General features: G+C 32.4%; 2 protein-coding genes across 2 annotated transcripts; one reads left to right on the top strand and one right to left on the bottom strand.

Moving 5' to 3' along the window:
• Positions 1-209: 209 nt before the first annotated feature.
• On the bottom strand, positions 210-14,164 carry LOC149482414 (cytochrome P450 4d2-like). Its single transcript, XM_089703730.1, has 11 exons — positions 13,931-14,164; positions 8,784-8,890; positions 7,856-7,946; positions 6,997-7,185; positions 6,733-6,802; positions 6,459-6,655; positions 2,406-2,515; positions 1,787-1,920; positions 1,432-1,532; positions 875-1,063; positions 210-386 (listed from the first exon to the last, which is right to left on the bottom strand). The coding sequence occupies exons 1-11, from the start codon at positions 14,079-14,081 to the stop codon at positions 232-234; spliced, it is 1,494 nt and encodes a 497-aa protein (XP_089559856.1). The 5' UTR covers positions 14,082-14,164; the 3' UTR covers positions 210-231.
• A 4,938-nt stretch (positions 14,165-19,102) lies between these two features.
• mRpL27 (mitochondrial ribosomal protein L27) lies at positions 19,103-21,165 on the top strand. Its single transcript, XM_089703917.1, has 3 exons — positions 19,103-19,280; positions 19,487-19,650; positions 20,917-21,165. The coding sequence occupies exons 1-3, from the start codon at positions 19,232-19,234 to the stop codon at positions 21,118-21,120; spliced, it is 417 nt and encodes a 138-aa protein (XP_089560043.1). The 5' UTR covers positions 19,103-19,231; the 3' UTR covers positions 21,121-21,165.
• The last annotated feature ends 6,349 nt before the right edge of the window (positions 21,166-27,514 follow it).

Genomic DNA, 27,514 nt, shown 5'->3' with positions numbered 1-27,514 from the left:
CTCGGCAGCCGCGATACACGCGACATGCGCTACACAGACCAAAAAGTTTGAGACGATGTAATAAAAGTTTCACTTTAAAAATAAAACAATGTAGGTTTTAAATTTTTTTTATTACCTAATTTAATGCTTACACTATGACAATATCGACAGAGATAATTATTATGTCTTAAAATATATGTATGTAACGCAAGTTTCATTAGAGATTAATCTCATGAAATAAAATAAACTTTTTTATATTCTTGGTCTTAATTTAATTTGTACGCCGTTTTCTGATCTCAAAATGAGATCGGAGCATAATTGCGGCTCCATGTCTACTGGTAGCACTTTGAAGTTTTTTATGATTCCCGCCAAGGTTATTTTCAATTCCATCATGGCAAATTTTTGACCTGTAAAATAAATATTGATGTAGATTATACTAGATTTAACTTTAATAAAATGAGGTAAAATAACCGTCAGCATTACCTACACGTTATCGCGGAAATAACTTCCACCATAATAGTATCTGCTCCTACACTTAATGATCTAAGGCTCCTACCCATCTTCTCTCTTTTTATGTTACAAACACGTAATCAGAATCGTATTTAAATAACTACCACCTTACAACTATAAATAGGTAATATCCCAATTTTTGTCAGAGACCATGGATATATCATGTTTTATGACCACAGAGATGCCACAGAGCAATGTGGCAAATAATGAAGTTGTTGGTTGTATTTGTTACATTTCAAAAAGATTGATCGATTTTATATTGGGTAGGTCAGAAAAAAGGTCGTAATCTTTGTTTCTATGCTCCTAAGTTATAAAGTGGTTATAATGGCTCTCGGGGCAGAACAATATTTTCCAGATACTTAATAGTTATACTTGAAATTCTTACCAATACAGTTTCTAGGGCCGGCACTAAACGCGAGCCATGAGAAGGCATTCTTCCCAGACATGGCGGCAGCCTCAGTGAATCTCTCTGGCCGAAACTCCAGTGGATTTTCATACAAAGCTGGACTTCTTTGCATATGGATTATATCAACGATGACTGATGTGTTCTTTTTGATCCGCAACCCGGCTAATTCTGAAAGATTTTTGTTTAACTAGATACTTAAGTACATGAAGATAAAAAGTAAAATAAAAATTTCAAATGATATGAGTAGTATCTACCTAATATCTAATAATCTATTACAGTTCTTGTATACTGTAAAACGTATGATGGTATAATTTGGTACCTAATTAACGCTTTTAACGTGCTGTTGGTGTGTGTATGATTATAAAAATTGCTAAGTTTTATTATAATAACAAAAATAAAGACGAATTAAGCCGATAAAATCTTTGGGTTATCTTATGAAAAATGAAATAATTCTACATTAAATTATGTACAAGGAAAATTATATTATGTTTAAAATAAAGACACGTAAGAACGATGTTTATCTTTTAACAACTTACCCGAGTCCTTTGTAATAAGCCTCTCTATAAGAGGTACAGAAGGAAATATTCTTAAAGATTCTTTTATTACTAGCTCCAAATATTTCATTTGTTTCAAATCACTGCAAGTGAAAGAAATATAAATCGATACTGTTTAAGTGAACGGAGACAAAAAAAGAACGTGTGTGCCGAGCACACGTGTCAGAAGTGAAACTGCATTGGCAAGATTCAAAGATACCAAAATCGACGCCTTACCACAGGCCTTACTCCATGACGTGACCTTGAAATTTTACTCTCAACGCGCCTAAAGAAGTTTCACTTGAAAAACAAATTGTATATTAATAAAACAAATATAAATTGTAACGTAAAAGTTTACCTGTAAGTAGGATCCTTACTCAAGTCATCGCCTAGAATCCGTTTTTGTTCTTCAAAAATCTTTTCTTGTACATCCATGTGTTTTGATACGCAAAATAATGAGAAGCATATTCCTGACGTTGTTGTGTCATGGCCCTTAAATTTTTTGTTATTATTATTCGAATATGTTAGTAAGTCATTGTTATTATGTTAATTTTGATGTAACTGTTTACCTCACATAATAGAAAGAGCAAAGGAACGTTTAATTTTAATATGATATTTTGTTGTGAAAAGAAGAACTTCTTGTTTCTGTATTTGATAAACAGAATCAAGAAGTTAATTAAATGCATAATATAAATAATATCGATGATAATTGCTACATCACAAAAAATAGACCGTAGTTACTGTTATAGTAGAGTCACAGAATATATATAATAGTTGGTAGAGTTCAGACTTCAGACTGTAGAGTTCATATTATCACTTTACGTCTTATTTATTTTAAGAGTAGGTAGTTATGTTTTTATTGAGTAGAAAGAAACTAATGACCAAATAAATCTAGCTCTTAATAAAAAATACAGTAGATACCTACCTACCTATTAAGTTTATAAAGTTATTGTGATATAATATTTTTTTTAAATTACCTCAAACATAAAAGTATCAACTTCTTCACGCACTTGTTCGTCATTAATTTTCATTCCATCAATTTCAGACAAAAGTAATAAATCCAAGAAGGCGTGTTTGTTTTTAATACCTGGAAGATATACAGTTTTTATAGGAAATATATAAATTAAATGTTAACACAAAGTGCAAGGTCAGTTATTTTTAAATAGATTAATATACAGGGTGGAAGGTTAAGATGGGGCATGAAGGGCAGGTACCTTAACCGTTGTAGCTACATGAAAACGTTCTTAAGAGACTATCCTTAAATTCTTGAGAAATTTTAATCTGCATTCACAGATTTAAAAAAAAATGTACGGTCAGCAAGGAAATCGGCAGTTTTCAAAAAAAATTTTTTTGATGCCAATCGATCCAGTTTCTCATGGGGATCAAAACACTCTAAAAGACCAACTGAGGTATGAGTACTAGAAAAGTCAGAAATCGCGAAAAACTATTTTCACACATTCACTAAGAAAATAAGTGATTCAACAAAAGATGCGCTAATAGAAAACTCATAAAATCATTATCTCTACTAAAGGAGAATGGGCAAATTGGGCCTGAAACTTGGGCTAAGACCAATACACACGAAATATTGTTTTTGTGATAGATCATTACACATACCTTACGAAAAAAATAAAATAAAAAAATAAATCAACCGGGTTCTTGTACAGTCAAGGCAAAAAGTTTTATTTATTTGGCTCTTATTTTGCCCACAATAACGGTGTTTTTAATTCGAGTGAAGTAAATATAAATCTAAATGTCACTGGAGTGACTGAGTTTAACCACAAAAAAACGTCTAACTACGTTGAATTATAATAAACACGGTATAGGTACCTGTTACAAAACATAATATTAGTGTATTTTGGTTATTATAAGGCTTAAGATTATTGTAGAGCCATTTTAATAGGCAACATTTGACAGTTCAACAAAATTCAACAACGTAACCTAGTAACGACGACATAGAATAACATGATATTTCGTTTTGTTAGAACTGCACATTTGTTTAACTTTTTTCAATTACGATTACATATTTATAATAATAATGACCGATAGAAGTAATTTTAGGACTTGATTTTACTGATAAACCATTCTAAACATAATGAACAATTTCTGATTTAAAGAACTGACGTCACTACAATTTTGTGTCAATAAACCTTTTTTCTTTTTAAATACCAGAGACGTTACTCTAAAAATCGAAATCTGACATCTAGAATCGAATGCATTGATTACTTGGGAATAAAAATTATCATAAATTATTGACATGTGTTTCAAGTTCGATTGACAAATGTTTCAAGTCCGTATCGATTAATTCACTTTAATCGATGTTTTTAAGCAGGTTACCACCCTATGAAGATAAAATTGATAGACGTCAAATGTTGCCTATTAAATTGGCTCTACTATAGTACGTATTTGTAAGTGAAAGTGAATTGGAGTAACATAAAGATATTGTCATTGTCTTATAACAGTTATTTATTGCAAAAAATATTATACACAAAGAAATAAAACTTGATGTGACTGTACAAAAACCCGGTTGATTATTTTTTTATATATATTTTTCCCGTTATGTATGTGTTATGATCTATTATAAAAACAATACCTCATGTGTATTGGTCCAACTCAAGGGTTCAGGCCCAACTTCCATAGTAAAATGCCCATTCTCCTTTGCCCCGTAACCATCTGCAAAATGCAACTCTGCGTGCATAGTCTCCAGATTGCAATGCTTGGACTAATCGCCCATGGCGGTAGCATTTGTAGCCGTATTTCTTCCATGTTTTTAAAACTATCCAGTGCGAACAACCAACTTCAACGGCAACTTGTTTTGAAGAAATTTCGGGATATGCTTCCACAATTAGTGCCAAAATTGCTATCACCGTATTCTCATTCAATACGCGTGAACGACGCGGACGTGTCAAGCTTTTCTTAAATGAGCCACTTTCTGCTAGATTTTTTACAAGATTCGCAATTACCTTTCGCGTCAGTACATGTCGCATTGGGTATTTATTCCTGTACCATTCCAATGCAACTGTTGGGTTTTTATTATTTAAAAAGTAAGTCTCTAACAGATCTAAACGTTCTAAATTATTTAAGGACATTTTTAGTGAAGACAGAGTTACTTCTGGTAACTTTTGTTTTCTATGTGTTATTGTTTACATAAGCCATAAAAATGTGACGTGTTCGTTCGATATTCAAATTTAAATAATTTTTCATCTCGTGCACGAGCTGCCAGCCACCGCCCGCTCACGCCCCCGCGTCGCTGGCATGTTATGTTGCTGTGCCTTTGTCTTTTTACTTGTTCATGAATGAAAATAGTTTTTCGCGATTTCTGACTTTTCTAGTACTCATACCTCAGTTGGTCTTTTAGAGTGTTTTGATCCCCATGAGAAACTGGATCGATTGGCATCAAAAAAAATTTTTTTGAAAACTGCCGATTTCCTTGCTGACCGTACATTTTTTCAAAAATCTGTGAATGCAGATTAAAATTTCTCAAGAATTTAAGGATAGTCTCCTAAGAACGTTTTCATGTAGCTACAACGGTTAAGGTACCTGCCCTTCATGCCCCATCTTAACCTTCCACCCTGTATATACTGTGATAATATTATGTATTATAAATCCAGTTTGCATGTGCTGTGTGCATTTAATTCAGTCAAAATAACTATGAATTCGTTCATGTAAACATCATAAGTAGCAATTTTTCCCACGTAATTTCAAACATTTTTAATTTAAGTTTTCTTCAAATGCTTTATTATGTAAATGGGCTATCCAACAATAAAATAATTTTTTTTTTAATTCAAACTGGATTCAGTTCGTGCGTTGACGAAAAAATAAATAAACCTATTCACCTTGAAAATTTTAATAAGTTTAGATTTATGCGTAGTCATAGTTCATAGATATAGATTTTAACAAGACGTTTAAAAACATATGTAGAACATTTGATATTATCATCTAGATATATAGACCGGGAGATACTGACACAAAATTTCGAGTCATTTGTAACAGGATGGCGGTTCTACAGGGGTCTTAGTACGCAATGACAAAAAGAAAAACGATGGCGTGAACGCTGGTACCGGCGGCTTAGTCGCGTGGGCGTTAGTCGAACTCGTCGGAAAATAGCGAAAGTCAAACGATTTGTAACAGTATGGCACTTATTTTTCCTGTAAGTTTGAGGATCAACAAATATAAATACAAAATTTCAAAGATCTAAGTGTTGGAAATCTTCACTTATATAAATTAATAATAAATTAAGTTTTCAAGTATGACAGAACTTTTTCCCCCTACTAGAAGTATGGCAAATATAATAATGGTCACATTTTATCAAATACTCTCCAAAAATCCAAATGCAATACTGGTACAAAAAGTTTGGCGAAATAAAAATTTTTTGCAGATTTTCGGCGGTATGGCGACCATTTGGAATCGTCCGAAAAGTATGGCATGGCGATTTTCGTAAATGGCTGCACGACGATAGTTACCTGTGCAAAAGTTAGCCTGGTACAAATGGTTGAATGATTGTTTTATTTAAATCAACACATTCGCGTCGGTATGGCGGGCTGTAAGTCACACCGGAAAAGTATGGCATGACACTACCGCCTACTACTTTTTTATGGGCTATCGGTAAATTCTAAAATTTTTGTGTTACAAATCGTTTGACTTTCGCTATTTTTCCGACGAGTTCGACAAACGCCCACGCGACTAAGCCACCGGTACCAGCGTTCACACCATCATTTTTCTTTTTGTCATTGCGTACTAAGACCCCTGTAGAACCGCCATCCTTGTTACAAATGACTCGAAATTTTGTGTCAGTATCTCCCGGTCTAATACTTATCTTCTTCTTATATATAAAAATGAATCGCAAAATGTGTTGGTAAGCGCATAACTCGAGAACGGCTGAACCGATTTCGATAATTCTTTTTTTATTATATTCCTTGAAGTACGAGGATGGTTTTTATGTAGAGAAAACGTAAATATGTACCACGGGCGAAGCCGGGGCGGACCGCTAGTATACAATAAATATAGGTAAGATAAAAACTCCTAATAATTACCAAACTCAGCGTTTTCTTCAAGCGTGTGAATATTAGCATCTTGCAACTCCTTTTTTCTTAATTCAATAATTTTCTTAGTATATCCATGTAATACACCCAAAGCTTGTTGTTGTGTTCTGTTATAACTTGTTATTTTAAAAAGTGCATCCTCACCCATGAACGGATTTCGCATTCTTAATGCTATTATTTGAGCCAAACTGAAAGAAAAATTACAAGAAACTTAAGAAATAAGAAACAATTTAAATAATTACTATTTTGAATTGCAGCAACTTACGTTTCAATGGACTTTACATATTTGGAATTGCTATTATCTTGTGCATTTATCGATACGCCCATAACAGATTCTGTAGGAGTTATTAATTGGTATTAAATAAATACAAAAAATATATTAAAATAAAGCAATTTGTAAAAAATATTTTACGTCTATACATAGGAAATATATTTGCAAACCGAAACGACATAAATTTAAAATTATATCTATACTAGAGAATACGATTAAAGTTTGTAATAAGTACAAAAAAAATATTATTTTCCTTACCCGTAACATTATCTAGTGCATTCAGTGCAATGATAGGAAATAGATCGAACGGTTTTTCATTACAATATGTAGATTTCAATTTATTAATGAGTACTTTCTCATTTTTCAAAAAAACTGGCAAAAAGTTTTGCAAAATGTTAAAATGGAATGCGGGCGTCAAAAATTTTCGATGCGTCCGCCATCTGTTGCCTGAAGGAAATAAATACCTTAGTTTTAAAATAGATTGATTTCACTATTAACTATATTACACAAATAATTTGGAAAATCCAAAAGTGCACGCCTCATAATTTTTTTTTAATAAATATTTATTAATTATTATTTTTGTTTATTTAATAACAATTAAACCACATCGAATCAGACCCTGAAAAATGAAAGGGTTCTATTCCTGAGCATACTCAAGCGTAAGAGAAAAAAAAAGACTCGATTAGTAAAGTATTTCGGTCGCTATCGTGTTAACAAGAAAAAGGATCCGCACATACAGACACACGGACGTCCAAGACAGAACTTTTTTAAACTGTTTTTTAACTAGTTTAAATAACAAAAATGACATCAAAAATATCATGAACGTTAAAAATAGTGTTTTTTCTTAATATGTGTGTGTATGTATTATCTTACAAGTGCAATGTATGATACGTAAAGACATTTTAAGTTTGAAAAATCAGATGTTTTGCGCGAAGTGACAGTAGTACCCACCTCAACGCTTCGCTTATGAGGCGTGCAATAGGTTAGAACTGAAAATATGAATGTACATACTAATGTTTTTTCACGTCATTTAAAAGTCCTTTTTTTCAACAGTTTTTAAAAAAACATCTTCATGTTAAAATTTTGTTACTTTGGAAGTGAAAACGCTTAATCATACCTGTTGAGGTCAGAAGTCCAAAGCCAAGCCAGTCGTGTAAATAATTATATGATTTGCCTTTTGTTATCAATTCGGAATGTGATAGTAAGGGCTGAAAAAATGTTTATTTAATAATAATTAGTAAATGAGTTTGTTATCTGTATAATTATTTCTTAACATACGAATTGTATAAAATAATTAAGAAGCTTTATTACTCAAATAGTTATATCTTGCCATAACATGAAAAAAAGCTTTATTTTTAACGTGACAACGTCTTATAATTCGATAGCGCTTCGATAGCGCTTCGATAGCTGCACGCATGAAAAAACATGACTCATGCGGCGTTACCTCGCTCTGAGGCGTTCCATGTAAGGCTTGAAGTGCAAGCGAGAGCGCGGAACGAGTGACAAAGAAGCACAATCGGACGTTGTCACGTTCAACTATCGTCAGTAAACCGACTTTACAGACAACCTTGCAGACAACCAATTTTTTTAATCAAAAAAAAAAATAATAAAGACGAAATGTAATTAATGCATATGAATTATGAACCTTTATCTTAATTACTTGACAAATAATACAGTCATTATTAATTAACATGTTTGAACGTAATAATTTTATTATAAAACAATGCATTACATATCGCTATCTCATTGATGTTTACAGTGTAAATTACACAACACCCACACATGCGTTGCAACTTCATGATTCATCAATTCCTTATTTACATTTAAATCAAGTTTTTAATGAATATACCTAATTAAAAGTATGATAACAACAGCTGATATAAGAATAAATAACGACAGTAAATAATAATCATTTAAAATTTAAAGGATCTCTAAGTATAAACACCACTACGTAAGGTTACTAGAAGCTGGCCTTCTTATGGGAGGCGAGGATCTTGTATTATGGAGATATTGTCATAATAATAAATAACTGTATACATACTTACCTCAATATATTTCGGATGGTACAAGACGACATAAGGCTGGTTAAATAAATGGACTCGGACAGCTTCTCCGTAGGTTTTTTGGAAATATTGTAAGAGCGGTAGAAACTCTGTAAGAAATAATGTTAGATATTATTTTTTATTATTTATGTTAACTTCGACTCCGACGGTGACCGGTCGTACTGGAAATCCTTGAGGGAGGCTTTTGTCCAGCAGTGGACGTCCCACGGCTGATAAGACGAAGAAGAAGATGTTAAATCCAAAGTAATTTTTCTTTCTTAGTTTCAGTAATCTTAATATTTGCAAATAACTGTACATTGAACCCAGAGAAGACGGGCTTTAACATTTTAATTTTGAAAAATATTTTAAATTTTAATCTGTATAAAATAAACCTGTTACAAGAGAAAAGACTCGGAGCATAGTTAGTTGATTAATATTATTCAACATAAACTTTAATCTTTAGTCAAGTTGTACTTATATAAGTTGTTTTAAATTAAATGGTGTCAGTTAATATATCAGGGCCACGTTTAATTTTGTCAAATTTAAGAAAAGATCAATGCAAATTATAGTAACAGATAACCTATACCTTCTTCTTGTATAAGTTAAAGTAATATTAATTGAAAAATGTCGTTGGGCTTAAAATTGTAAAGCTTTTATTTGCGGTCTGTTTACATAACGAAAAAAAAAAATTGTGTAGGTCTACACCTGTACAAGACTAAATCGCTTTTGTGCTTTATGTGTTTTTTTTATGAGATTTCTGTAAGTAAGGAGCTTTACACCTTTAAAATAAAAATGGTTAGGTAACTATCTACATACTTAATTTAAATAAAAGTCAAATACATATATAGTTGCAGCCTGCTGCAGTAGGTACTATTAACCTTATGGGCAATGGCCTTAGATCATAATGATCTAAGGCAATGGCCAATGAACCGGTCTATTAGAAGGGTTTATTTGAAAAATTTTATTTTAATGATAGCTAAGTAGTTACTTGCTACTTTACTTTGCTACGTTACTTGCTATGTTGCATCTAGATCAAGGCAGTATTAGTACGAGATCCGGCTGCAGGATCAGTGCGTTCATCGGTTTTTTGCTGAAAACCGAATTTTTATGGATATTTATAATTAGGAGAATATATATCGACTAGGTTGCCAGTCAAAATTTGGCCACAAGCATGTTTAATTAAAATTTTTCTAATCGATTTTTGGGAAAAAAATTCGTTCACTTGTTTTTTTGAATAAAATGTAGTCTACATCATGTCAAATGATATAAAAATTCTAAAAAATCACGGTTGCCGCTTTTCACCTGGCAGCCTGGTGCAAACAGGTATGATTTCGATTCATTTTTAAGTTCATAACGCACATTTATGAATCATATATCAAATTAAAGCTAATTTTTTTCTATTTATTATCATAATAATATATGGTTGCCTAATTAAATCCGGCCGCAAATAAGGGTTGCTGGCTTATAAAAATTATAAATATAGGATTAGTGCGTTCATCGGTTTTTTGCTGAACACCGAATTTTTATGTATATTTATAATTAGGAGAATATAATATATCGACTAGGTTGCCAGTCAAAATTTGAATTGTAGATACATAATATGATAAATTTATTCTCGTAACACCTCTTACGACACCTGCTTAAAGTTGATATCACTTGCTTTGAATATAATTATAGTAACAATATACTCTATACCTATATTACATTTCAAAACCACAATTCAGTGTGACATGACCGTAAATGCGTAACTTCAATAACCCTACAGTAGTCGCCTGGTCTACGTAAGTTTTTTGTTGTGACATGAGAATTAGTTTTATTTATTTTTTACAAATATTATGTTGTGATTTTAAAAATAATGTTACAGAATTATAAATATTAATTAATACTTAATGTATTTATTTATATTTGCAGGAAAAAACAGAGTAGAGCCATGTAATTTTTTTTAATTCGCATTGAAGCGTCTCCCACATTGAATTTTTCACAATTTTACTATCACACTAACTACTTTACTATCACTTTTAATTAATATCACAGCGGGACATCCTGTAGGCTGTATATGATTAGGTAAGCACTATAAAATAGATACAGGGCCTCAACTACGAGACAGTTTAATTATATTGTGATCAATAATTATTGGTGAGCAGAAGGTAATTTAAACAATTATAATAACGTAGTTAGCAGTAACCTGTAACTCTTTCATTTGATTAATTGCGGCGTTCAGCGCATTTTTTTCATTAAGTATCTTTAGAATGTTTACATTGTTTTTTGCATATAAAGCGTGATAAGAGCTATTATAAAAAGACAATACATAGTAGTAATTGTCTCTATTATGTAGTTAATTGATTTTAATTGTGTTATAAATAAAAATACCTACCTACTTCTAAAAGCGTATCTATAATATGCAACAAAAACATCCGTTTATCAATTATTATATACCTTAAAAGCAGATTTTCCATATGTACATGTTGTGGCCATATCGTAGATTTGCTCTTTTCATGAAATGATTGATCATTTCACGAAATGGTCGCATTTCATGAAATGATTGAATGTCTACAATTGGCCACATCATAATGTCGAATCACTTAATTTGTGGATGAATATCATTTTAAAACCTGTGAGTCTAATCTATAACTTTAATATGTCTTTAAACATGAAATGCCTAAATGTCAAGGCTATAATATTATAGTAAAAAAGGAACTAATTTAACTACTTCGCCAAAATGCTTTGGCGCAATATTTGCGGTTCAATATTAATTTTGAATGGGCAAGGTCATATCGAATTATAATCAATACATCTATGTAAGTTAAATTGGTTCTTAGTTCATTGTGATAAATTTTAGTAGGCTCTTCTTTACAAGTACTTCCCTTATTGTAATATTCGTATAATCGTATATTATCAAAGGTGCAATTTAAAATCATTCATTGCAGTAATAAGATATGAGTGTGATCATTGAATCGTTCAAATGATTACAAATAAGGTCTTTGAAGATTAATAATTATTCGGAGGATAATTCAATGCAATTAAAGTCGTTGAACTGAAAGTATATAAAAACGACAACAAAACACGAATGAAACCAAATTATATTGTCCTTCGAGCAAAAAATAGGTAGTTACCTTCTGTTATTATTATCTAATTTTGAAATGAATTAAATATTATGTTTTTTTATCTCGTCATGAGTGATATAAATATTCAGTTTATTTAGAATATGTAATTGTTTAAAATACATTATAAACATTGTAAAAAAGTTATTGATAAGTATGTTTGTATTTGTATACTTATTTCCGAATGTGAATTCACATTATATCAAAACGTTGTGTTTAAAAATATTGTTAGGTACCTACTATTAATAAAACTCTATGTAGGTTTATGTGCATAAATTAGGAGCTTGAAATAGGGGTTATATACTTTTTAGCACGTGATTGAATTGTAGATACATATATTATTATAGTTATAATAATACTTGTATGCTTAATTGTAGATTCGTGTAACGTTCTTAATTCCATGTAAATTAAGTACATAAATGAGTTGAATGATAAAGGTCATTTTTGATGTACGTATAATAAAGTGTAGATATTCAGGTGTTACACACGAGATTATTAACCGACTTACTTAAATGGACTTAATTATTTTTTTCATTGTATATTTATTAAACAGTGAATAAGTATATATTGTGTGGAGTCTGTACCTCCTGAGGTGTCTTTACGTTGTATTCTTTACTAGCTGTGCCCTGCGGTTTAACCCTCAGTGCTCCGCTCCTCTTGGTCTTAGCGTGATGATATATAGCCTATAGCTTTCCTCGATAAATGGGCTATCTAACACCGAAATCATTTTTCAAATCGGACCAGTAGTTTCTGAGATTAGCGCGTTCAAACAAACAAACTCTTCAGCTTTATAATATACTATCTTATCGCCCGCGGCTTCGCCCGCTTTGTCTAAAACATAATAAATTATATACTAAAACCTTCCTTTTGAATCACTCTATCTATTAAAAAAAACCGCATCAAAATCCGTCGCGTAGTTTTAAAGATTTAAGCATACAAAGGGACATAGGGAAATAGGGACAGAGAAAGCGACTTTGTTTTATACTATGTAGTGATGATGATAGTGAAGTATAGATACCTACCTATCATTCTTTATTGGATAAACAGAAAAATTGGGATTTTACTCATTTTATTAGTGACTGTGAGTCTGTGAAAAACTGTTTAGAAGTAAAGATACTATAGAGAGACGACCATATACTTATAAAAATGAACTGTTATTATCTCTAGATCCATGAATGCGAAAGTCAAAATTTTGCTAATTATGTGATAACTTATTGACTCCTAATGTTGATTAAAACTAATATCTGCTTCTTTAGAGTATTGAACTTTATCTCAGAATACATAGGCCAAATGAGAGCAACCTAGGCAGCTGTTGACAAACCACTTAAAATTCTAGACATACCTACATAAGACATAAACAATAAACATATAAGTAAAAAATTGTTTATGTGAAGAATAGAGGGTCAAATCAAGTTGTTAAGTGGTTCATAAGTCATAACCAGGAAAAATAGTCTCAATTTGCGACGTAGGTATGTTACAAATTATTGAGTTTGGTTTGGGTACAATAGTGTGTCAACTACATAATATTATGTAGGTACCTAACTATTTTTATCACTTACCAAAAAATCTTTTATCTAGTGTTGTATTAAATAATAGGTTTATCATAATAAAGAAATAACGACCACAAAAATATTTAACGTCTCTTTTGAGGTCTGTGTTTACGAGAATAATAAAATATTAATGACGTGTTTTTCGCAAGTTTTTCGTCTCAAATGGTAAAGGTAAATGTAAATTTATAAAAAAAAATGATATTTATACTACCTAATTCGTGTAAAATATTTATTATTTTGAGAAAAAGGTAAAGAATGTTAATAAAATAAAAGCGTTAATAAATTAATTAAAATAAATTTGAATACCATGCCGCTTTTGGTTTAGTGAATAATTATTTTGAGTTGAATATTTATGAAGTCGGTTATTTAGTTTTGAGTAAAATCGTAAATAGCAAACAAATTAGGTATGTACAAATATTTCCTCCACCTTTGTCTTGGTAACTAGGTATATGATATCATTTTAGATTATTCTTCCTAACTAAGTGTAATAATTACTTACGAGTTGCCCTGATCGCAAATAAATGTCCATTTCCAACTATTGGAAGGGGTGTGGGTCCAGGAATATTGTAAGATTTGGTATCTATTAACAAACTTATCCACGATATAATAAGTATTAATATAAAAGCGATAAATATCAAAATCGCAATCATCGTTTTAACACAATATTTTTAATATATTCGTAAAACTTCGTATCATTCGCGACGACCAATACGTTACGTGTATCACTAGCCACTGAGTCGGATTATGAATGCCCTGTAAACTCTATATAATCTTATATTGAAGTTTGCCGCATTTCCTATGTTTTTATTACCTACTAGGTATATAATAACGAGTCTGAATAAAATAAAATAAAGTTATATAGTTATTTTGTTTTTTGGTTTTATTACATTTTATAACTACACGTATAATTAATACTTTGAAGTACAGGTTTTATTATTTATTCAAAGTTATGTTTATTCAATAATTTCAACAGCTTTTTTTCTCAACATCAAAAACTTCCGTGTTTATATTTTATAAATTATAAGTGAACCCCCGTATATCCTATAATGGGATATGGACCATATAAAGCCACATTTCTTTTACAAATTGTTTTTTGAACATGGGTAAGTTGGTACTAGTAGCACAGATTAGAGAATAGTTACTTCGTAACTAGTAGTCCGTGTCCTGTCAGACTTAAGCCAATTATTTTCCAATTGCCACCTGAAGTCTTATACAGGATCTCCGAGTAGTAGACTACGCTCACGTTAAATCACCATACGATACATCGTTAATTATTATACGGTTGCATTTATAAACTAGGTTTCCGCCCGCGGCTTCGCCCGCGCAGTCAAAGAAAAACCCGCATAGTTCCCGTTCCCGTGGGATTTCCGGGATTGCGTCATTTTCCCGGGATAAAAAGTAGCCTATGTCCTTTCTCGGGTATCAAAATATCTCCATACCAAATTTCATGAAAATTGGTTCAGTAGTTTAGACGTGATTGAGTAACAGACAGACAGACAGAGTTACTTTCGCATTTATAATATTAGTATGGATAGTGATATAGGATTATCAAATACGATAGTAACTTTATTTACACTCGTCAATACGAGTATGAGGATTGTTAGTTGTTACCGTAGTATATTATTATTAGTCTGTGGTTGTTACACTATTCACAGCGTGAGCGCAGTGCAAAACTGCAAAGTGAAAGTACCTGTATAATCAATAATCATTATTGTATTAAATTCATGCACATTTTTACACAGACCGTGCATTTTTCTTGCACATTTTTGTTGCACTCCTTAATTACTTAGCACTTAAAAAAAGACACTCCAATTTGAATATTGGTATCCATCCAATATTCAAATTGGAGTGTCTTTTTTAATATTGGAAAAAAAATAACGATTTTTACTGTCTGCTTGTTCCGGCTCATTTCGGAACGACTGGACCGATTTTGACGGGAATTAGCCAATCACGCGCGCGGGTGTATAGAAACCGCACGGCTCGGCCCCGGCCCCGGCCGCGGCAGCTAGTTAGTAGTACATGGTAGGTAGTACTTAATTTAAAAAATACTATTTAGGATCAATGTGTGGAATCTCCACCTACTTAACTTATTGAATTTGATAAAATTTTAAGTTTTCAAATAACGAGTCAAAATTTATTTGTTGTTTGGAATTTCGATGGGTAGACTTGAAAAGCAGACTGCCGATTTTGTTGTGCGTAAGTAGAGGAATGACTCTGTAGGTAAATCGTTTTTTTTTACATCTTTATGGTAAATCTTATGGTAGCGTTTACTTTTCAAAGCTCAAAATGGAAAATTAATTTCCTAGCTCTAATTGAGACAAACAAACACACGTAAGTAGCTGTGGAATTTTTAGTAATAATTTGTAATAATTAGTGGTACCTATGTTAGTACGAGCTATATTCTATACCCAATAACCAATGCTAATAACTTGATCAAATTTACGTGTAAGTAATTGACTTGTGGACCACACGTGTGTTAAATGTTTGAATATTTAATCAATAATCATACAACAAAACATTGATTATTTACTTTGTAATGTCAGGTGAATTAAAATAAATGGTGATCTTTTGCTTTTGTTTATTTAAGTGTACAGTTAAGTATAGAAAAAGCTCGTGTCTTATGTCAAACTCAAAAAAAAAACAACTGACAAATTTTTATTTGTATACTTACCTAGGGAATACGATTTTCGATAAATTATAGAATGCAGTAGAAACGTTTTTGAGTAGACATGAGCAACTAATTCTGCATTTTTTTTTTCGGTTTCAGTAGGTTTCACCGTTTCAGTCTAAAGATCGCACCTCTTTGATCATGAGATCGGAAGCATAATATAGGTATCGTAATATCGTTAAAACTTAAATTGCTTGATTATAATATTATAATGTAAGTATTTATATGTATTAATTACAATAAGTGGAACTAGAAATGTTAAGTGTTTTGTTATTCTAAGATATAATTACATATTTATAATATCTATTCTACAGCCTGTGATACAGCTCTAAGAATTTGACAAAGTTTAACCTAATCAATATTTTCGAATTTAGAACACCGAAAACAACAAGTTAAACAAGTAGAATGTTTTTCACTAAGTACTAAAGTAAACTGTAGACAACCTATATACCTAATAGGTAATATTAAAATGTTACATAACAATACAGGTTATACAGGTAACGTCTAGATGTTTCGCAGCTCATAGATTTTATAGATTTCAAATTTCAATGATAGACACAAATGTACTTTGTTCAATGCGTAAGCTGACATAAAAAATATCGGTCAGGGTTATATTGCATTGTATTCAGTCTTTATCCCAGGTCAAATGTGTTATCATCGAAATATTTTATGATATTAATTATTCATATATTTTTTCTTTCTATGTAACTACTTAGGTACATCTATACGAAATGCTAAATGTTGAAATATGAATTAATCTATCTAGCGCCCGCGACTTCATCCGTGATGATTTCGTAACGATGAGATTGTAGTTTTTCATACTAACTAGACTGAAAACCGAAACCGAAAAACCGGTCCGAGAGGAGCGTTCCCTTTGGGAAATTGTCTTTTTCTAATGAGGTGAACCAGGCCAAACAAAATAAGGGACAAATTGCTTGAGAAACGGCCGTGTCACTTTCCTGAAAAGTGAAACATATTAATGTCGAGCCAAGAAGCTTATATCTAATACACTGGAGATTGCACTATGAACGTTTACTTGTCACGGGAAGGTATGACCTTGAATGACGCCTGGTTGTTCCTTCATCCCTTTCACACCAACTTGCCAAGTTTGGTGTGAAAGGGATGAAGGAACAACCAGGCGTCATTCAAGGTCATACCTTCCCGTGATAGTGCAATCTCCAGTGTATTAGATATAATAAGCTTCTTGTGTCGAGCCAATTTAATAGGCAACATTTGACGTCTATCAATTTTATCTTCATAGGGTGGTAACCTGCTTAAAAACATCGATTATAGGTCTGTGATTATAGTGAATTAATCGAAACGGGCTTGAAACATATTTTGTCAATCGAACTTGAAACATGTTTTATGATGATTTTTATTCCCAAGTAATCAATGCATTCGATTCTAGATGTCAGATTTCGATTTTTAGAGTAACGTCTCTGGTATTTAAAAAGAAAAAAAGGTTTATTGACACGAAATTGTAGCGACATCAGTTCTTTAAATCAGAAATTGTTTATTATGTTGAAAATGGTTTATCAGTAAAATCAAATCTCAAAATTACTTGTATTGGTCTTGTATTACGATTACATATTTATAATAATAATATTATGAAAAAAGTTAAGCAAATGTGCAGTTCTAACAAAACGAAATATCATGTTATTCTATGTCGTCGTTACTAGGTTACGTTGTTGAATTTTGTTGAACTGTCAAATGTTGCCTATTAAAATGGCTCTACTATAGTTTTGGTACTTTGGTACACTTTGGTTGTTATGGTTTGGATATCTCGTAGACAGAGAAACTAAGGCTGTTTTCCAATTACAGAGCATAATGCGACTCAGTGCCGCACAATGCCGAATTATGCTGATGCTTAATTGGAACAAACGCACGGTCAGCAGGTTGCGCTTTAGTTCAGTGTTGAAAAAAAAAAAATATTCTTAGAGTTAGCAATAACCTCATTAATGTGTAAATAAAGTAGTATACATAATAATTGGTTGAAAAATATTTACGGTTATTTTAAGTAATTTGGATTTTGCTTATTTTATTAACATTTTTTTCAATGTTTGTACCTTCATCCATACTTATATTTATTTTTTTAACACAATTTGAATTAACTTGGATTATTTCGAAAAAACTACAATGAAACCACAGAATACATAATAGTAGCTAAACGCTACAGAACGGACACTCTCCGCCTCCCGCCAAAATTAAACTTACCTCACCCCCGCGCGATCAGACATAAAATGGGCCATATTTTTCTGCAAGGACGATACGCAACGAAGATTGACAACATTAATCAAATTGACTTAAAGTAATTTTATTATTTTGGATTTGTGATTGTCGTTTTTCGTAGAAAATGGTTAGATATTGTGCTGTTTACGGATGTATTTCATCAGAAAAACGCGAATTTTTTTTTACGCTAGTCACAAATGTGCCAACCATAAAGCGTTAACACACACATTTGCAGTCTCTACAGTGTGACTGTCAAAACGATCATTTTGTATGGAGTGTCCGGGGTGTGATGAAACGAAAGCTTTAAAATTTGTTCCAACAATTAATAATTACTAACGATAAATCGATTGCACGCATCAATTCACGCGCATTACTTTTTCTAGTGCTCGATTGTGCGAAGCGTTGCTGTAGTTGGAACATTCAACGTTAAGCATTATGCCGCATAATGCGCTCTAGTGCTGTAATTGGAAAACGGGGTAAGTTTCTCTGTCTACGGGTTATCTGTTTAAATCTTGGTTTGACAGTTGTCAAATGTCAATACAGAAATACAGAAATAAACTCAGAGCAATAAACGAAATAAACTTGTCAGAATTCCGAACATAACCTCAAAATCAAAACAAGATTAAAGAAGTTCTTATAAAATTCAGTTTACATTTTCATTACAGGGCAAAGAATTGTAGATGGTTAATTTCCACAATGTTTTCTAATTTAAACAGATAACCCGTAGACAGACGGGTTATCTGTTTAAATTGTACTGATAATGACAGTTGTCAAATGTCAATGTCCGACTTGTCAGAATTCCGAACATAACCTCAAAATCAAAACAAGATTAAAGAAGTTCTTATAAAATTCAGTTTACATTTTGATTACAGGGCAAAGAATTGTAGATGGTAAATTTCCACAATGTCTTCTAATTTTCTGAACGCTCTGAAACCCGCATCTCCAATATTAGGTAAGTAACAGTACAGGTAACAGTCTTAAGTCAATTCATATTTCGGTAATGTGTGATCCTTATATAAAAATTCGATTTACATCATTGTAGTGTAATTAATCTCTTTAGTTTATTTCTGTATTTTTTAAATATTCTACTTGTTAATCATTATTGCGTCCGTAACACGAAAATTACGTTAAATTAATAAGCGACTTATAACTTTCAAGAGTTTGTGAGACATGCCAGTAAGAAAACTGGAGGCAGTACCAAAAACGTGAATTGTAAAGTACGACCAAAACACAGAGGTTGGAAGGTGCAAGATGGACATTCAGTTCAGGCTGGTCATATCTTAGCAACCCAAAGATTCGCCAGATTCCATCCAGGGCTCAATGTAAGTAACTGTGATAAACAATTTGCATAACATTATTTACTAAAACTCTTCAAAGACAAGACACCATTCAAATAGAAACTAAATGTAACTTAATATTCATAGTAAACTATATGGTTATCTAAGTGTTGTCTTAATACTCAATGAATTGTATTTCCATGAATAACTAACAATACAAAATAATGTTTAAGTACCTATAAATATGTATACCAAATAATGTGAACCTTAGACCACTATTTACAAAATAAGAAATAACTTTATATTCATATGTTTCATCCATATACTGTTTGAAGTGAATGAAAGAAGATTTGAGGACAACAAAGTTGCTTTCTCTGTCCCTATGTATGCTTAAATCTTTAAAACTATGCAATGGATTTTGATGCGTTTTTTTATAGATGGAGTGATTCAAGAGGAAGGTTTTATCATATAATTTATTAGGTTTTAAGACAAAGCGGGTGAAGCTGCGGTCGGAAAGCTAGTATAGAATGAAAAGCACTTAATTTATTACACAATAAAAATGTTTATATGGATATAAGTTATATAATATTGACAATCACTAATGGGTTGCCTCATTATAACTTCCCATAAGGCCCTTCGCTCATGGAGCTACTCAAAAAGAACTAGTCACAAACTCAAATTACTAACGAGTTGCCTGAGCGTCACAGCCCATACATGTTCTATGGAGATTCGCACACGACGCGACTAGTTACTAACTGGTGAGTAACGCGTTAGCAACCAATCACGCGCGACGCGTCGTGCCGGTCTCCACGCTACTGGTTTCCCGAGTTTCTTTGTTTTATATGATAAAAACGAACGAAGAAATAACAGAAGTGACTGAAACCTTATAACTTGAGTAGCGTTGTATGCGAGATACAATTTGTAACTGGTTTGTAATCGTAATTACTGATTAGTTCAGTCATTTTTGAGTAGCTCCATGAGCGAAGGGCCTAACTCATAAGCATTTAAAAAACCTTCTTTGTAAGAGAATTTACAGTTTTCCAGGTTCAATGCGAGTTTATGTCTGCGCCCAGTAAAAAATAAATTAACATCCTATATTAATATTCTTACCAGATTTGATGGATGTTCCTTAAAATATTCATGATGTTTTTAACATTTACATGAAAAGTAAATGAAAATGAAAACTGAAAAATTTATTTATTTCATGCACACAATTTTTCAATGACAGAAAATTGATATACATAGGATGCATATTATATGAAAATTTAACCAAGAAATAACTATTATATGAAAATAATTGTTTGCTTTTAGGTTGGTATGGGTCGTAATGGTACCCTATTTGCAATGGAAGCGGGCAAGGTTGTCATAACTTGTGAGAAATTTGATCCTAATTGGGACCACACATGGGTTCAGAGAATCTACGGGGGACGAACCGATCAGACAATATACAAGAAGTATTTTAATATTATACCAAAACCACAGCATAACAGATTCAAGTTGATAGATGAATTATAGATGTGAAATAATTGTTATTGATAGGAAATATAGTATTAGTTAATATTAAGGTTGTTTTATTGATAGGAAGATACATCATTGAAACTCTAATCTTCATAATTTTATTCCTCTTTGAATTGATAATTCACTTCATTTCTTACGTTAATTTTTGTTATAATTACATCTCTTTTTTTAATTTTCAATTAGTTTTTTTCTACATGAATGCATAAATATTGCCATATTCCAAGAAATTATTTCATTTCAATAGACTTCACTAAACAACATTCATGGATGCAGTTTTCTAAGTTCTAGTGTTCTACTAGTGAAAAAAAAAATAAGTTATAAACAAGGTACATATGAATGAGGTTTTATTGATGAAGAAAGTACCCCTAAAATTCCAAATAAATAATTTGGTTTCTATCAATATAATATGGACATAGATAATAAATACGACGAATTTGATATTAGCGCCATCTTGGAATATAAAGCAAAGGTAATTTCCCTTGCATAGAGTTTGCAAAACTGTAATGTTTGGAAGATCACAGAGAGGGGATGTTATTCAAGAAACTTAAATACTACTACGCGTATAATGTACGTAATTTTACCATTATTTCTATAGAAATAGATTCGAAGTCTCGAAGTTGTAGTATTGCAAGCACAGACATATATTACATGTCTGTGATTGCAAGGTTATGTTATGTATACGTACATACTTTAATTCCTATGGCATTTCAATATTTTGTTGGATATCAATGAATAATGTAGTTATGATGGAGGTGATTATTGTGGTCACATTTCACTACGCATGTGTATTATGCATAGATAGATATAAGTATTAAAATTAGTTTATATTTGGGTATGACGCGAGTTAAGCTAGTTCAAAAAGCTTCTACGACTATGAATATCTTTAATAGATTCTGAATCTTAATATCATCGAGAAAACATTTAACCAACTCGGAAATGACCGCATGGTGTATGCAACTGCAATTAGCAACAGATGTCAGGTGCATATGTCACAGATAACTATATGCATATGTCATAAAAAATATGGAGGCCGAGGAGATTGGCGATTTTCCGGTTTTGAAATAACGTCCGGTGACTGCACTGCTGTGTTGTAAAACATGATTTCTGTACTGGTAACATATTATGTTTTACCATTTACCTATTTTGTGTTGTAGGTATTAGGTATAGTACGTACTATAAGTCTATGTGTAATATTATTTTGTTTTGCGTCACAGAACCTAGTTACGTAAAAGTTTTGAATGGAGCTCTAGGGTATTTTTGAAAGTCTATTAAGGCTTTCAATCATTATCATCATAGCCTATATACGTTCCCACTGCTGGGACAAGTCACAAGAGCCCTTTATGAGGGTACAGGCCTTAATCCACCACGCTGGCCAAGTGCGGGTTGGCAGATGTCACATGTCGTCGAACTTTTGATTCTTCGACATATCGGTGTCCTCACGATGTTTTCCTTCACCCTTCGAGCCGTGGTGATATTCATCAACAGGCGCAGATAATTTAAAAGCCAATCAAATATTTATATATGTATTTTAATATAGCTATTAACTTTTTATAACAATATTTTTGGACCTAAATATTAACAATTCCCCTTAAAAATGCGGGTATAACATCTATTATATTATACAAAATACAAAATCTGATAAGAAAACGCGTTTCTTAAGCGTTGGACGGCTTTTCCCTAAGGGTGAAGAGAAAATAAGAGGGACCACATATTTACCGCATGTAATTTTTCTTCTGTCATAATGTTGTATCTGTGGCAATGCCCTTTGGTCTCGCATTCAAACATTGTTTACTTTGAGAAGGAATTGAATTCTATAAAAAAACTAGCGGCCCGCCCCGGCTTCGCCCGTGGTACATATGAAAAATAGATGTTGGCCGATTCTCAGACTTACCCGATATGCACAGAAAATTTCATGAGAATCGGTCCACCCGTTTCGGAGGAGTATGCAGACTAACATTGTGACACGAGAATTTTATATATAAGATACTAGATTTCCGCCCGCGGCTTCGCCCGCGTTTGCAAAGGAAAACCCGCATAGTTCCCGTTCCCGTGGGATTTTCGGGATAAAAACTATTCTATGTGTTAATCCAAGTTACCTATATATGTGTGCTAAATTTCATTGTAATCGGTTCAGTAGCTTTTACGTGAAAAAGTAACAAACATCCATACATCCTTACAACCTTCGCCTTTATAATATATATATTAGAAATATATTAGAATATATTAGATAGATACTAGCGGTCCGCCCCGGCTTCGCCCGTGGTACATATGAAAAAATAGATGTTGGCCGATTCTCAGACTTACCCGATATGCACAGAAAATTTCATGAGAATCGGTCCACCCGTTTCGGAGGAGTATGCAGACTAACATTGTGACACGAGAATTTTATATATAAGACACGTAGTATATTATTATTAGTCTGTGATAAGACTATAATTTTTATTCCTAATTTTTAATGCTATATAAATAGATTTACCGTTAAGAATTAAATATAATCTAAATAGAAACATGTTAAGTGTGTTGTTAAAATAATGTTATTCGTAGCCTGAGTATAGGTATGTCGAGTACCGAAAATAAAAACGGAAATCTTCAGCGAAAGATCCATAAAACCGTAATAATCATTATTCCAACTATAAGATAAACATACATACAGCGTTTCCTTTTACAGTCATTGCTGAGTACTTTCCCTCCCTACTATTTCAGTGCTAGATGAAAATCAACATACTTAGTACTCAGTGTGTTTTGCGGAAATGACTCTTACACGGCGTTGTTTGAGTGCAATATCGTTTGATATTAATCCGGGATGTTTTAAGTAACATTTTGTTCCCGTAATGAATGTCTCAGCCGTCATTGTTATGTCTGGAGTGACGTTACATTGCTGTGTCGGTCTTTTGTCTTGCACGACCTATAAATCCGGCAAACTGGAAACTGCACAGACCCAGTTATTCATTGCGATTTATATTATGGTAAAATCGCGCACGTCTTTTAATTCTGTACCTAACTACCTATTGCTACGATTTATTGGTATTTTTTTTAAATATTTATGTCGACACTTGGCACGATTTAAAGTACCTAACGCACAAAACAATTATTAAAAAAAAGAAAACCTCATGTAAAATCTAGAAACATCAATATGTAGATTGTAGACGTATGGTACGTGGAAACATTCGCTTGTGGTCATTATAAGATATCTGTAATCCAGTGCTTCGTGTCTTAAATATTAAAAAAAAATCCTCTTCACATCGTAAAGTTTCAAGGGGCATTAAGTTTCTCGAGCATAGTAATGTTATTCCGAGTTATTTTGCGGTCTTTATAACACATAACAAAAAGTTTGTTATTGAAGAATTTATATAACACTAGCGGTCCGCCCCGGCTTCGCCCGTGGTACATATTTACGTTTTCTCTACATAAAAACCATCCTCGTACTTCAAGGAATATAATAAAAAAAGAATTATCGAAATCGGTTCAGCCGTTCTCGAGTTATGCGCTTACCAACACATTTTGCGATTCATTTTTATATATAAGAAGAAGATTTTCTAGTTCTTAGAGCATCGAAAGTGGCTAAACTTTTTGACAATTTAATTTAAAGTACCGTAATAAACAACACGTAAACGTGTACAGGGACAAATAATGCGTCTCGCTTAGCTTTACCCCGCTCGTAAGCTTGAAATGTCGGCCCTTTTTAATCCACCCGAACGTGTTTTACGATCAACTTTACCTATAAAAAGTTTTGACACTCAACCTGCGACGTAATAAACATCATCCCTGTAACGATAGGCTTGTTTCTTTTTGTTTTTATGGCAGCGCTTATTGTTTTAATCTCGATGCCTCTAAATTCTAAGGATAGGGTAATCCTTACAAATTCCTAAAAAAACTGCAACTACACTACTTTCATGCTTACAACGTGATTTTTGAACGTGAAACTTATCTACTGCTATAGGATTGCATATAGGGTTTGTCTATGTATAATGTACATAGGTACCTATGTTTTGTTCGCGTGCAAAAACTTTTTCTTAGAATTTTGATTAGACATAGAAATAGATCAAGTCTTAAAAGGCTAGTTTTGAAGTCGAAAACTTAACTCGACTGTATTAAATTAGGGGGACACAATTTAGGGGATCGACTGTCGGGTGATAATGTTCACATTCTTCACTTCAGTGCGCGCAAACGAAGGCAGTTTTAGAAATATATGGACACTTAGATTCTACTACTTTTTAAGCTACACTTCGTTGATGCATAATATCCAAAATGGGGTTTACTGAAGCGATATTCAGCCAAAGACGTTTGTAATTTATTAATAGTAAGTACTAGGTACTATAAGACTTTGAAGTGGTGCACATCCTACAAACAATTTTGTGGTAAAATTCATTAGTTTATCTTAAGGAAAGGCATCTAATTTGTTTATGTTTTAAGTAAATTTAAATACGGCTAAAGCCTTCTCTCAATTATTTAGCATACACATCATTAGGACCAAAAAACCAAGCACCATTTATATACTTAATCTTAAAATACCTCGTCGAGAAAGTAATTTTTATTGAAAAGCTATTAGGGCGGTATTGATTCAGCACCGACGGCAGGTGATTTACATGGCTGCCTTCGTAATTCGTTGCCTGACGGACATCCAGTATAAATCAATGTTGGACCCCCGCTAACCGGACATTTATCTCGGCTCTGCGATAAAAAACCTCGCCATCAAAGGGGTTGAAATGTTGCAACTCAGTCAGAATGCGTCACCGATTTCAGTGTTTTGTTTTTTAACACCTGAAATGTGATGCCATGCTTCAGGATGAAGATCTGTATCTTATCGTGTAAAGCGTAAAATATGATTAACAATTAATACATGTTATATTTTAAGTGCCTTAACACAGATCATATAATATACTAGGCCTAATACCTGTAATCCTGACAAAGAGAGCCTTTTTCTCCTCACAATGACTGTATAGGTATTTTTTTTAAATAAAATTCTACTCTACCTATATAAACTTGACAATGCCATGTACATGAGTAAAGTCATATAAGATAAATATAATACAGTATTAAAGGAAGTAGGCAATGCATGGAAGAGCAGCTATAACTAAATTATATAGGTAAGTGCCTACTCTACCTAACCGTATACCTAAATCAAACTGTTGATGTATTAAAGCATTCTCAAAGGAAAGGTTGAGTAACACAAAAAGATTGCTATCTCGAATATAATATTCATAGAAACTCATAATTTAATTCCAAAAGAAGCCTGGGCGGACCGAGCGCGGAAGAGATTAGGCTCTTGTCTCTAAAAATGTGTAATGAAGGAAAACGCGCTCAAAATGTGAAATTATGGACTTTACATGAGATATTCCTCCGTTTATTACGGCAAGATTAAAATGACAAGGTACATATGAATGAGGTTTTATTGATGAAGAAAGTACCCCTAAAATTCCAAATAAATAATTTGGTTTCTATCAATATAATATGGACATAGATAATAAATACGACGAATTTGATATTAGCGCCATCTTGGAATATAAAGCAAAGGTAATTTCCCTTGCATAGAGTTTGCAAAACTGTAATGTTTGGAAGATCACAGAGAGGGGATGTTATTCAAGAAACTTAAATACTACTACGCGTATAATGTACGTAATTTTACCATTATTTCTATAGAAATAGATTCGAAGTCTCGAAGTTGTAGTATTGCAAGCACAGACATATATTACATGTCTGTGATTGCAAGGTTATGTTATGTATACGTACATACTTTAATTCCTATGGCATTTCAATATTTTGTTGGATATCAATGAATAATGTAGTTATGATGGAGGTGATTATTGTGGTCACATTTCACTACGCATGTGTATTATGCATAGATAGATATAAGTATTAAAATTAGTTTATATTTGGGTATGACGCGAGTTAAGCTAGTTCAAAAAGCTTCTACGACTATGAATATCTTTAATAGATTCTGAATCTTAATATCATCGAGAAAACATTTAACCAACTCGGAAATGACCGCATGGTGTATGCAACTGCAATTAGCAACAGATGTCAGGTGCATATGTCACAGATAACTATATGCATATGTCATAAAAAATATGGAGGCCGAGGAGATTGGCGATTTTCCGGTTTTGAAATAACGTCCGGTGACTGCACTGCTGTGTTGTAAAACATGATTTCTGTACTGGTAACATATTATGTTTTACCATTTACCTATTTTGTGTTGTAGGTATTAGGTATAGTACGTACTATAAGTCTATGTGTAATATTATTTTGTTTTGCGTCACAGAACCTAGTTACGTAAAAGTTTTGAATGGAGCTCTAGGGTATTTTTGAAAGTCTATTAAGGCTTTCAATCATTATCATCATAGCCTATATACGTTCCCACTGCTGGGACAAGTCACAAGAGCCCTTTATGAGG

Source organism: Colias philodice, chromosome 15 (assembly GCF_061535455.1).
Source record: "Colias philodice isolate Cphi_HAF_F1 chromosome 15, ilColPhil1 Martin Lab GWU primary, whole genome shotgun sequence".
Classification (NCBI taxonomy): Eukaryota; Metazoa; Arthropoda; class Insecta; order Lepidoptera; family Pieridae; genus Colias; species Colias philodice.
Note: the sequence above shows the minus strand (reverse complement) of the source record. Positions and strands in the feature narration are given on the sequence as shown.

Coding starts and splice junctions, on each gene's coding strand:
- LOC149482414 (XM_089703730.1), bottom strand. CDS start 14,081: ATGATTGCGATTTTGATATTTATCGCTTTTATATTAATACTTATTATA. Junction 7,947..8,783: donor ACCATCCGAAATATATTGAG/GTAAGTATGTAT, acceptor ACATTTTTTCAG/CCCTTACTATCACATTCCGA. Junction 6,803..6,996: donor TGCACTAGATAATGTTACGG/GTAAGGAAAATA, acceptor TAACTCCTACAG/AATCTGTTATGGGCGTATCG.
- mRpL27 (XM_089703917.1), top strand. CDS start 19,232: ATGTCTTCTAATTTTCTGAACGCTCTGAAACCCGCATCTCCAATATTA. Junction 19,281..19,486: donor ACCCGCATCTCCAATATTAG/GTAAGTAACAGT, acceptor ATAACTTTCAAG/AGTTTGTGAGACATGCCAGT. Junction 19,651..20,916: donor GATTCCATCCAGGGCTCAAT/GTAAGTAACTGT, acceptor GTTTGCTTTTAG/GTTGGTATGGGTCGTAATGG.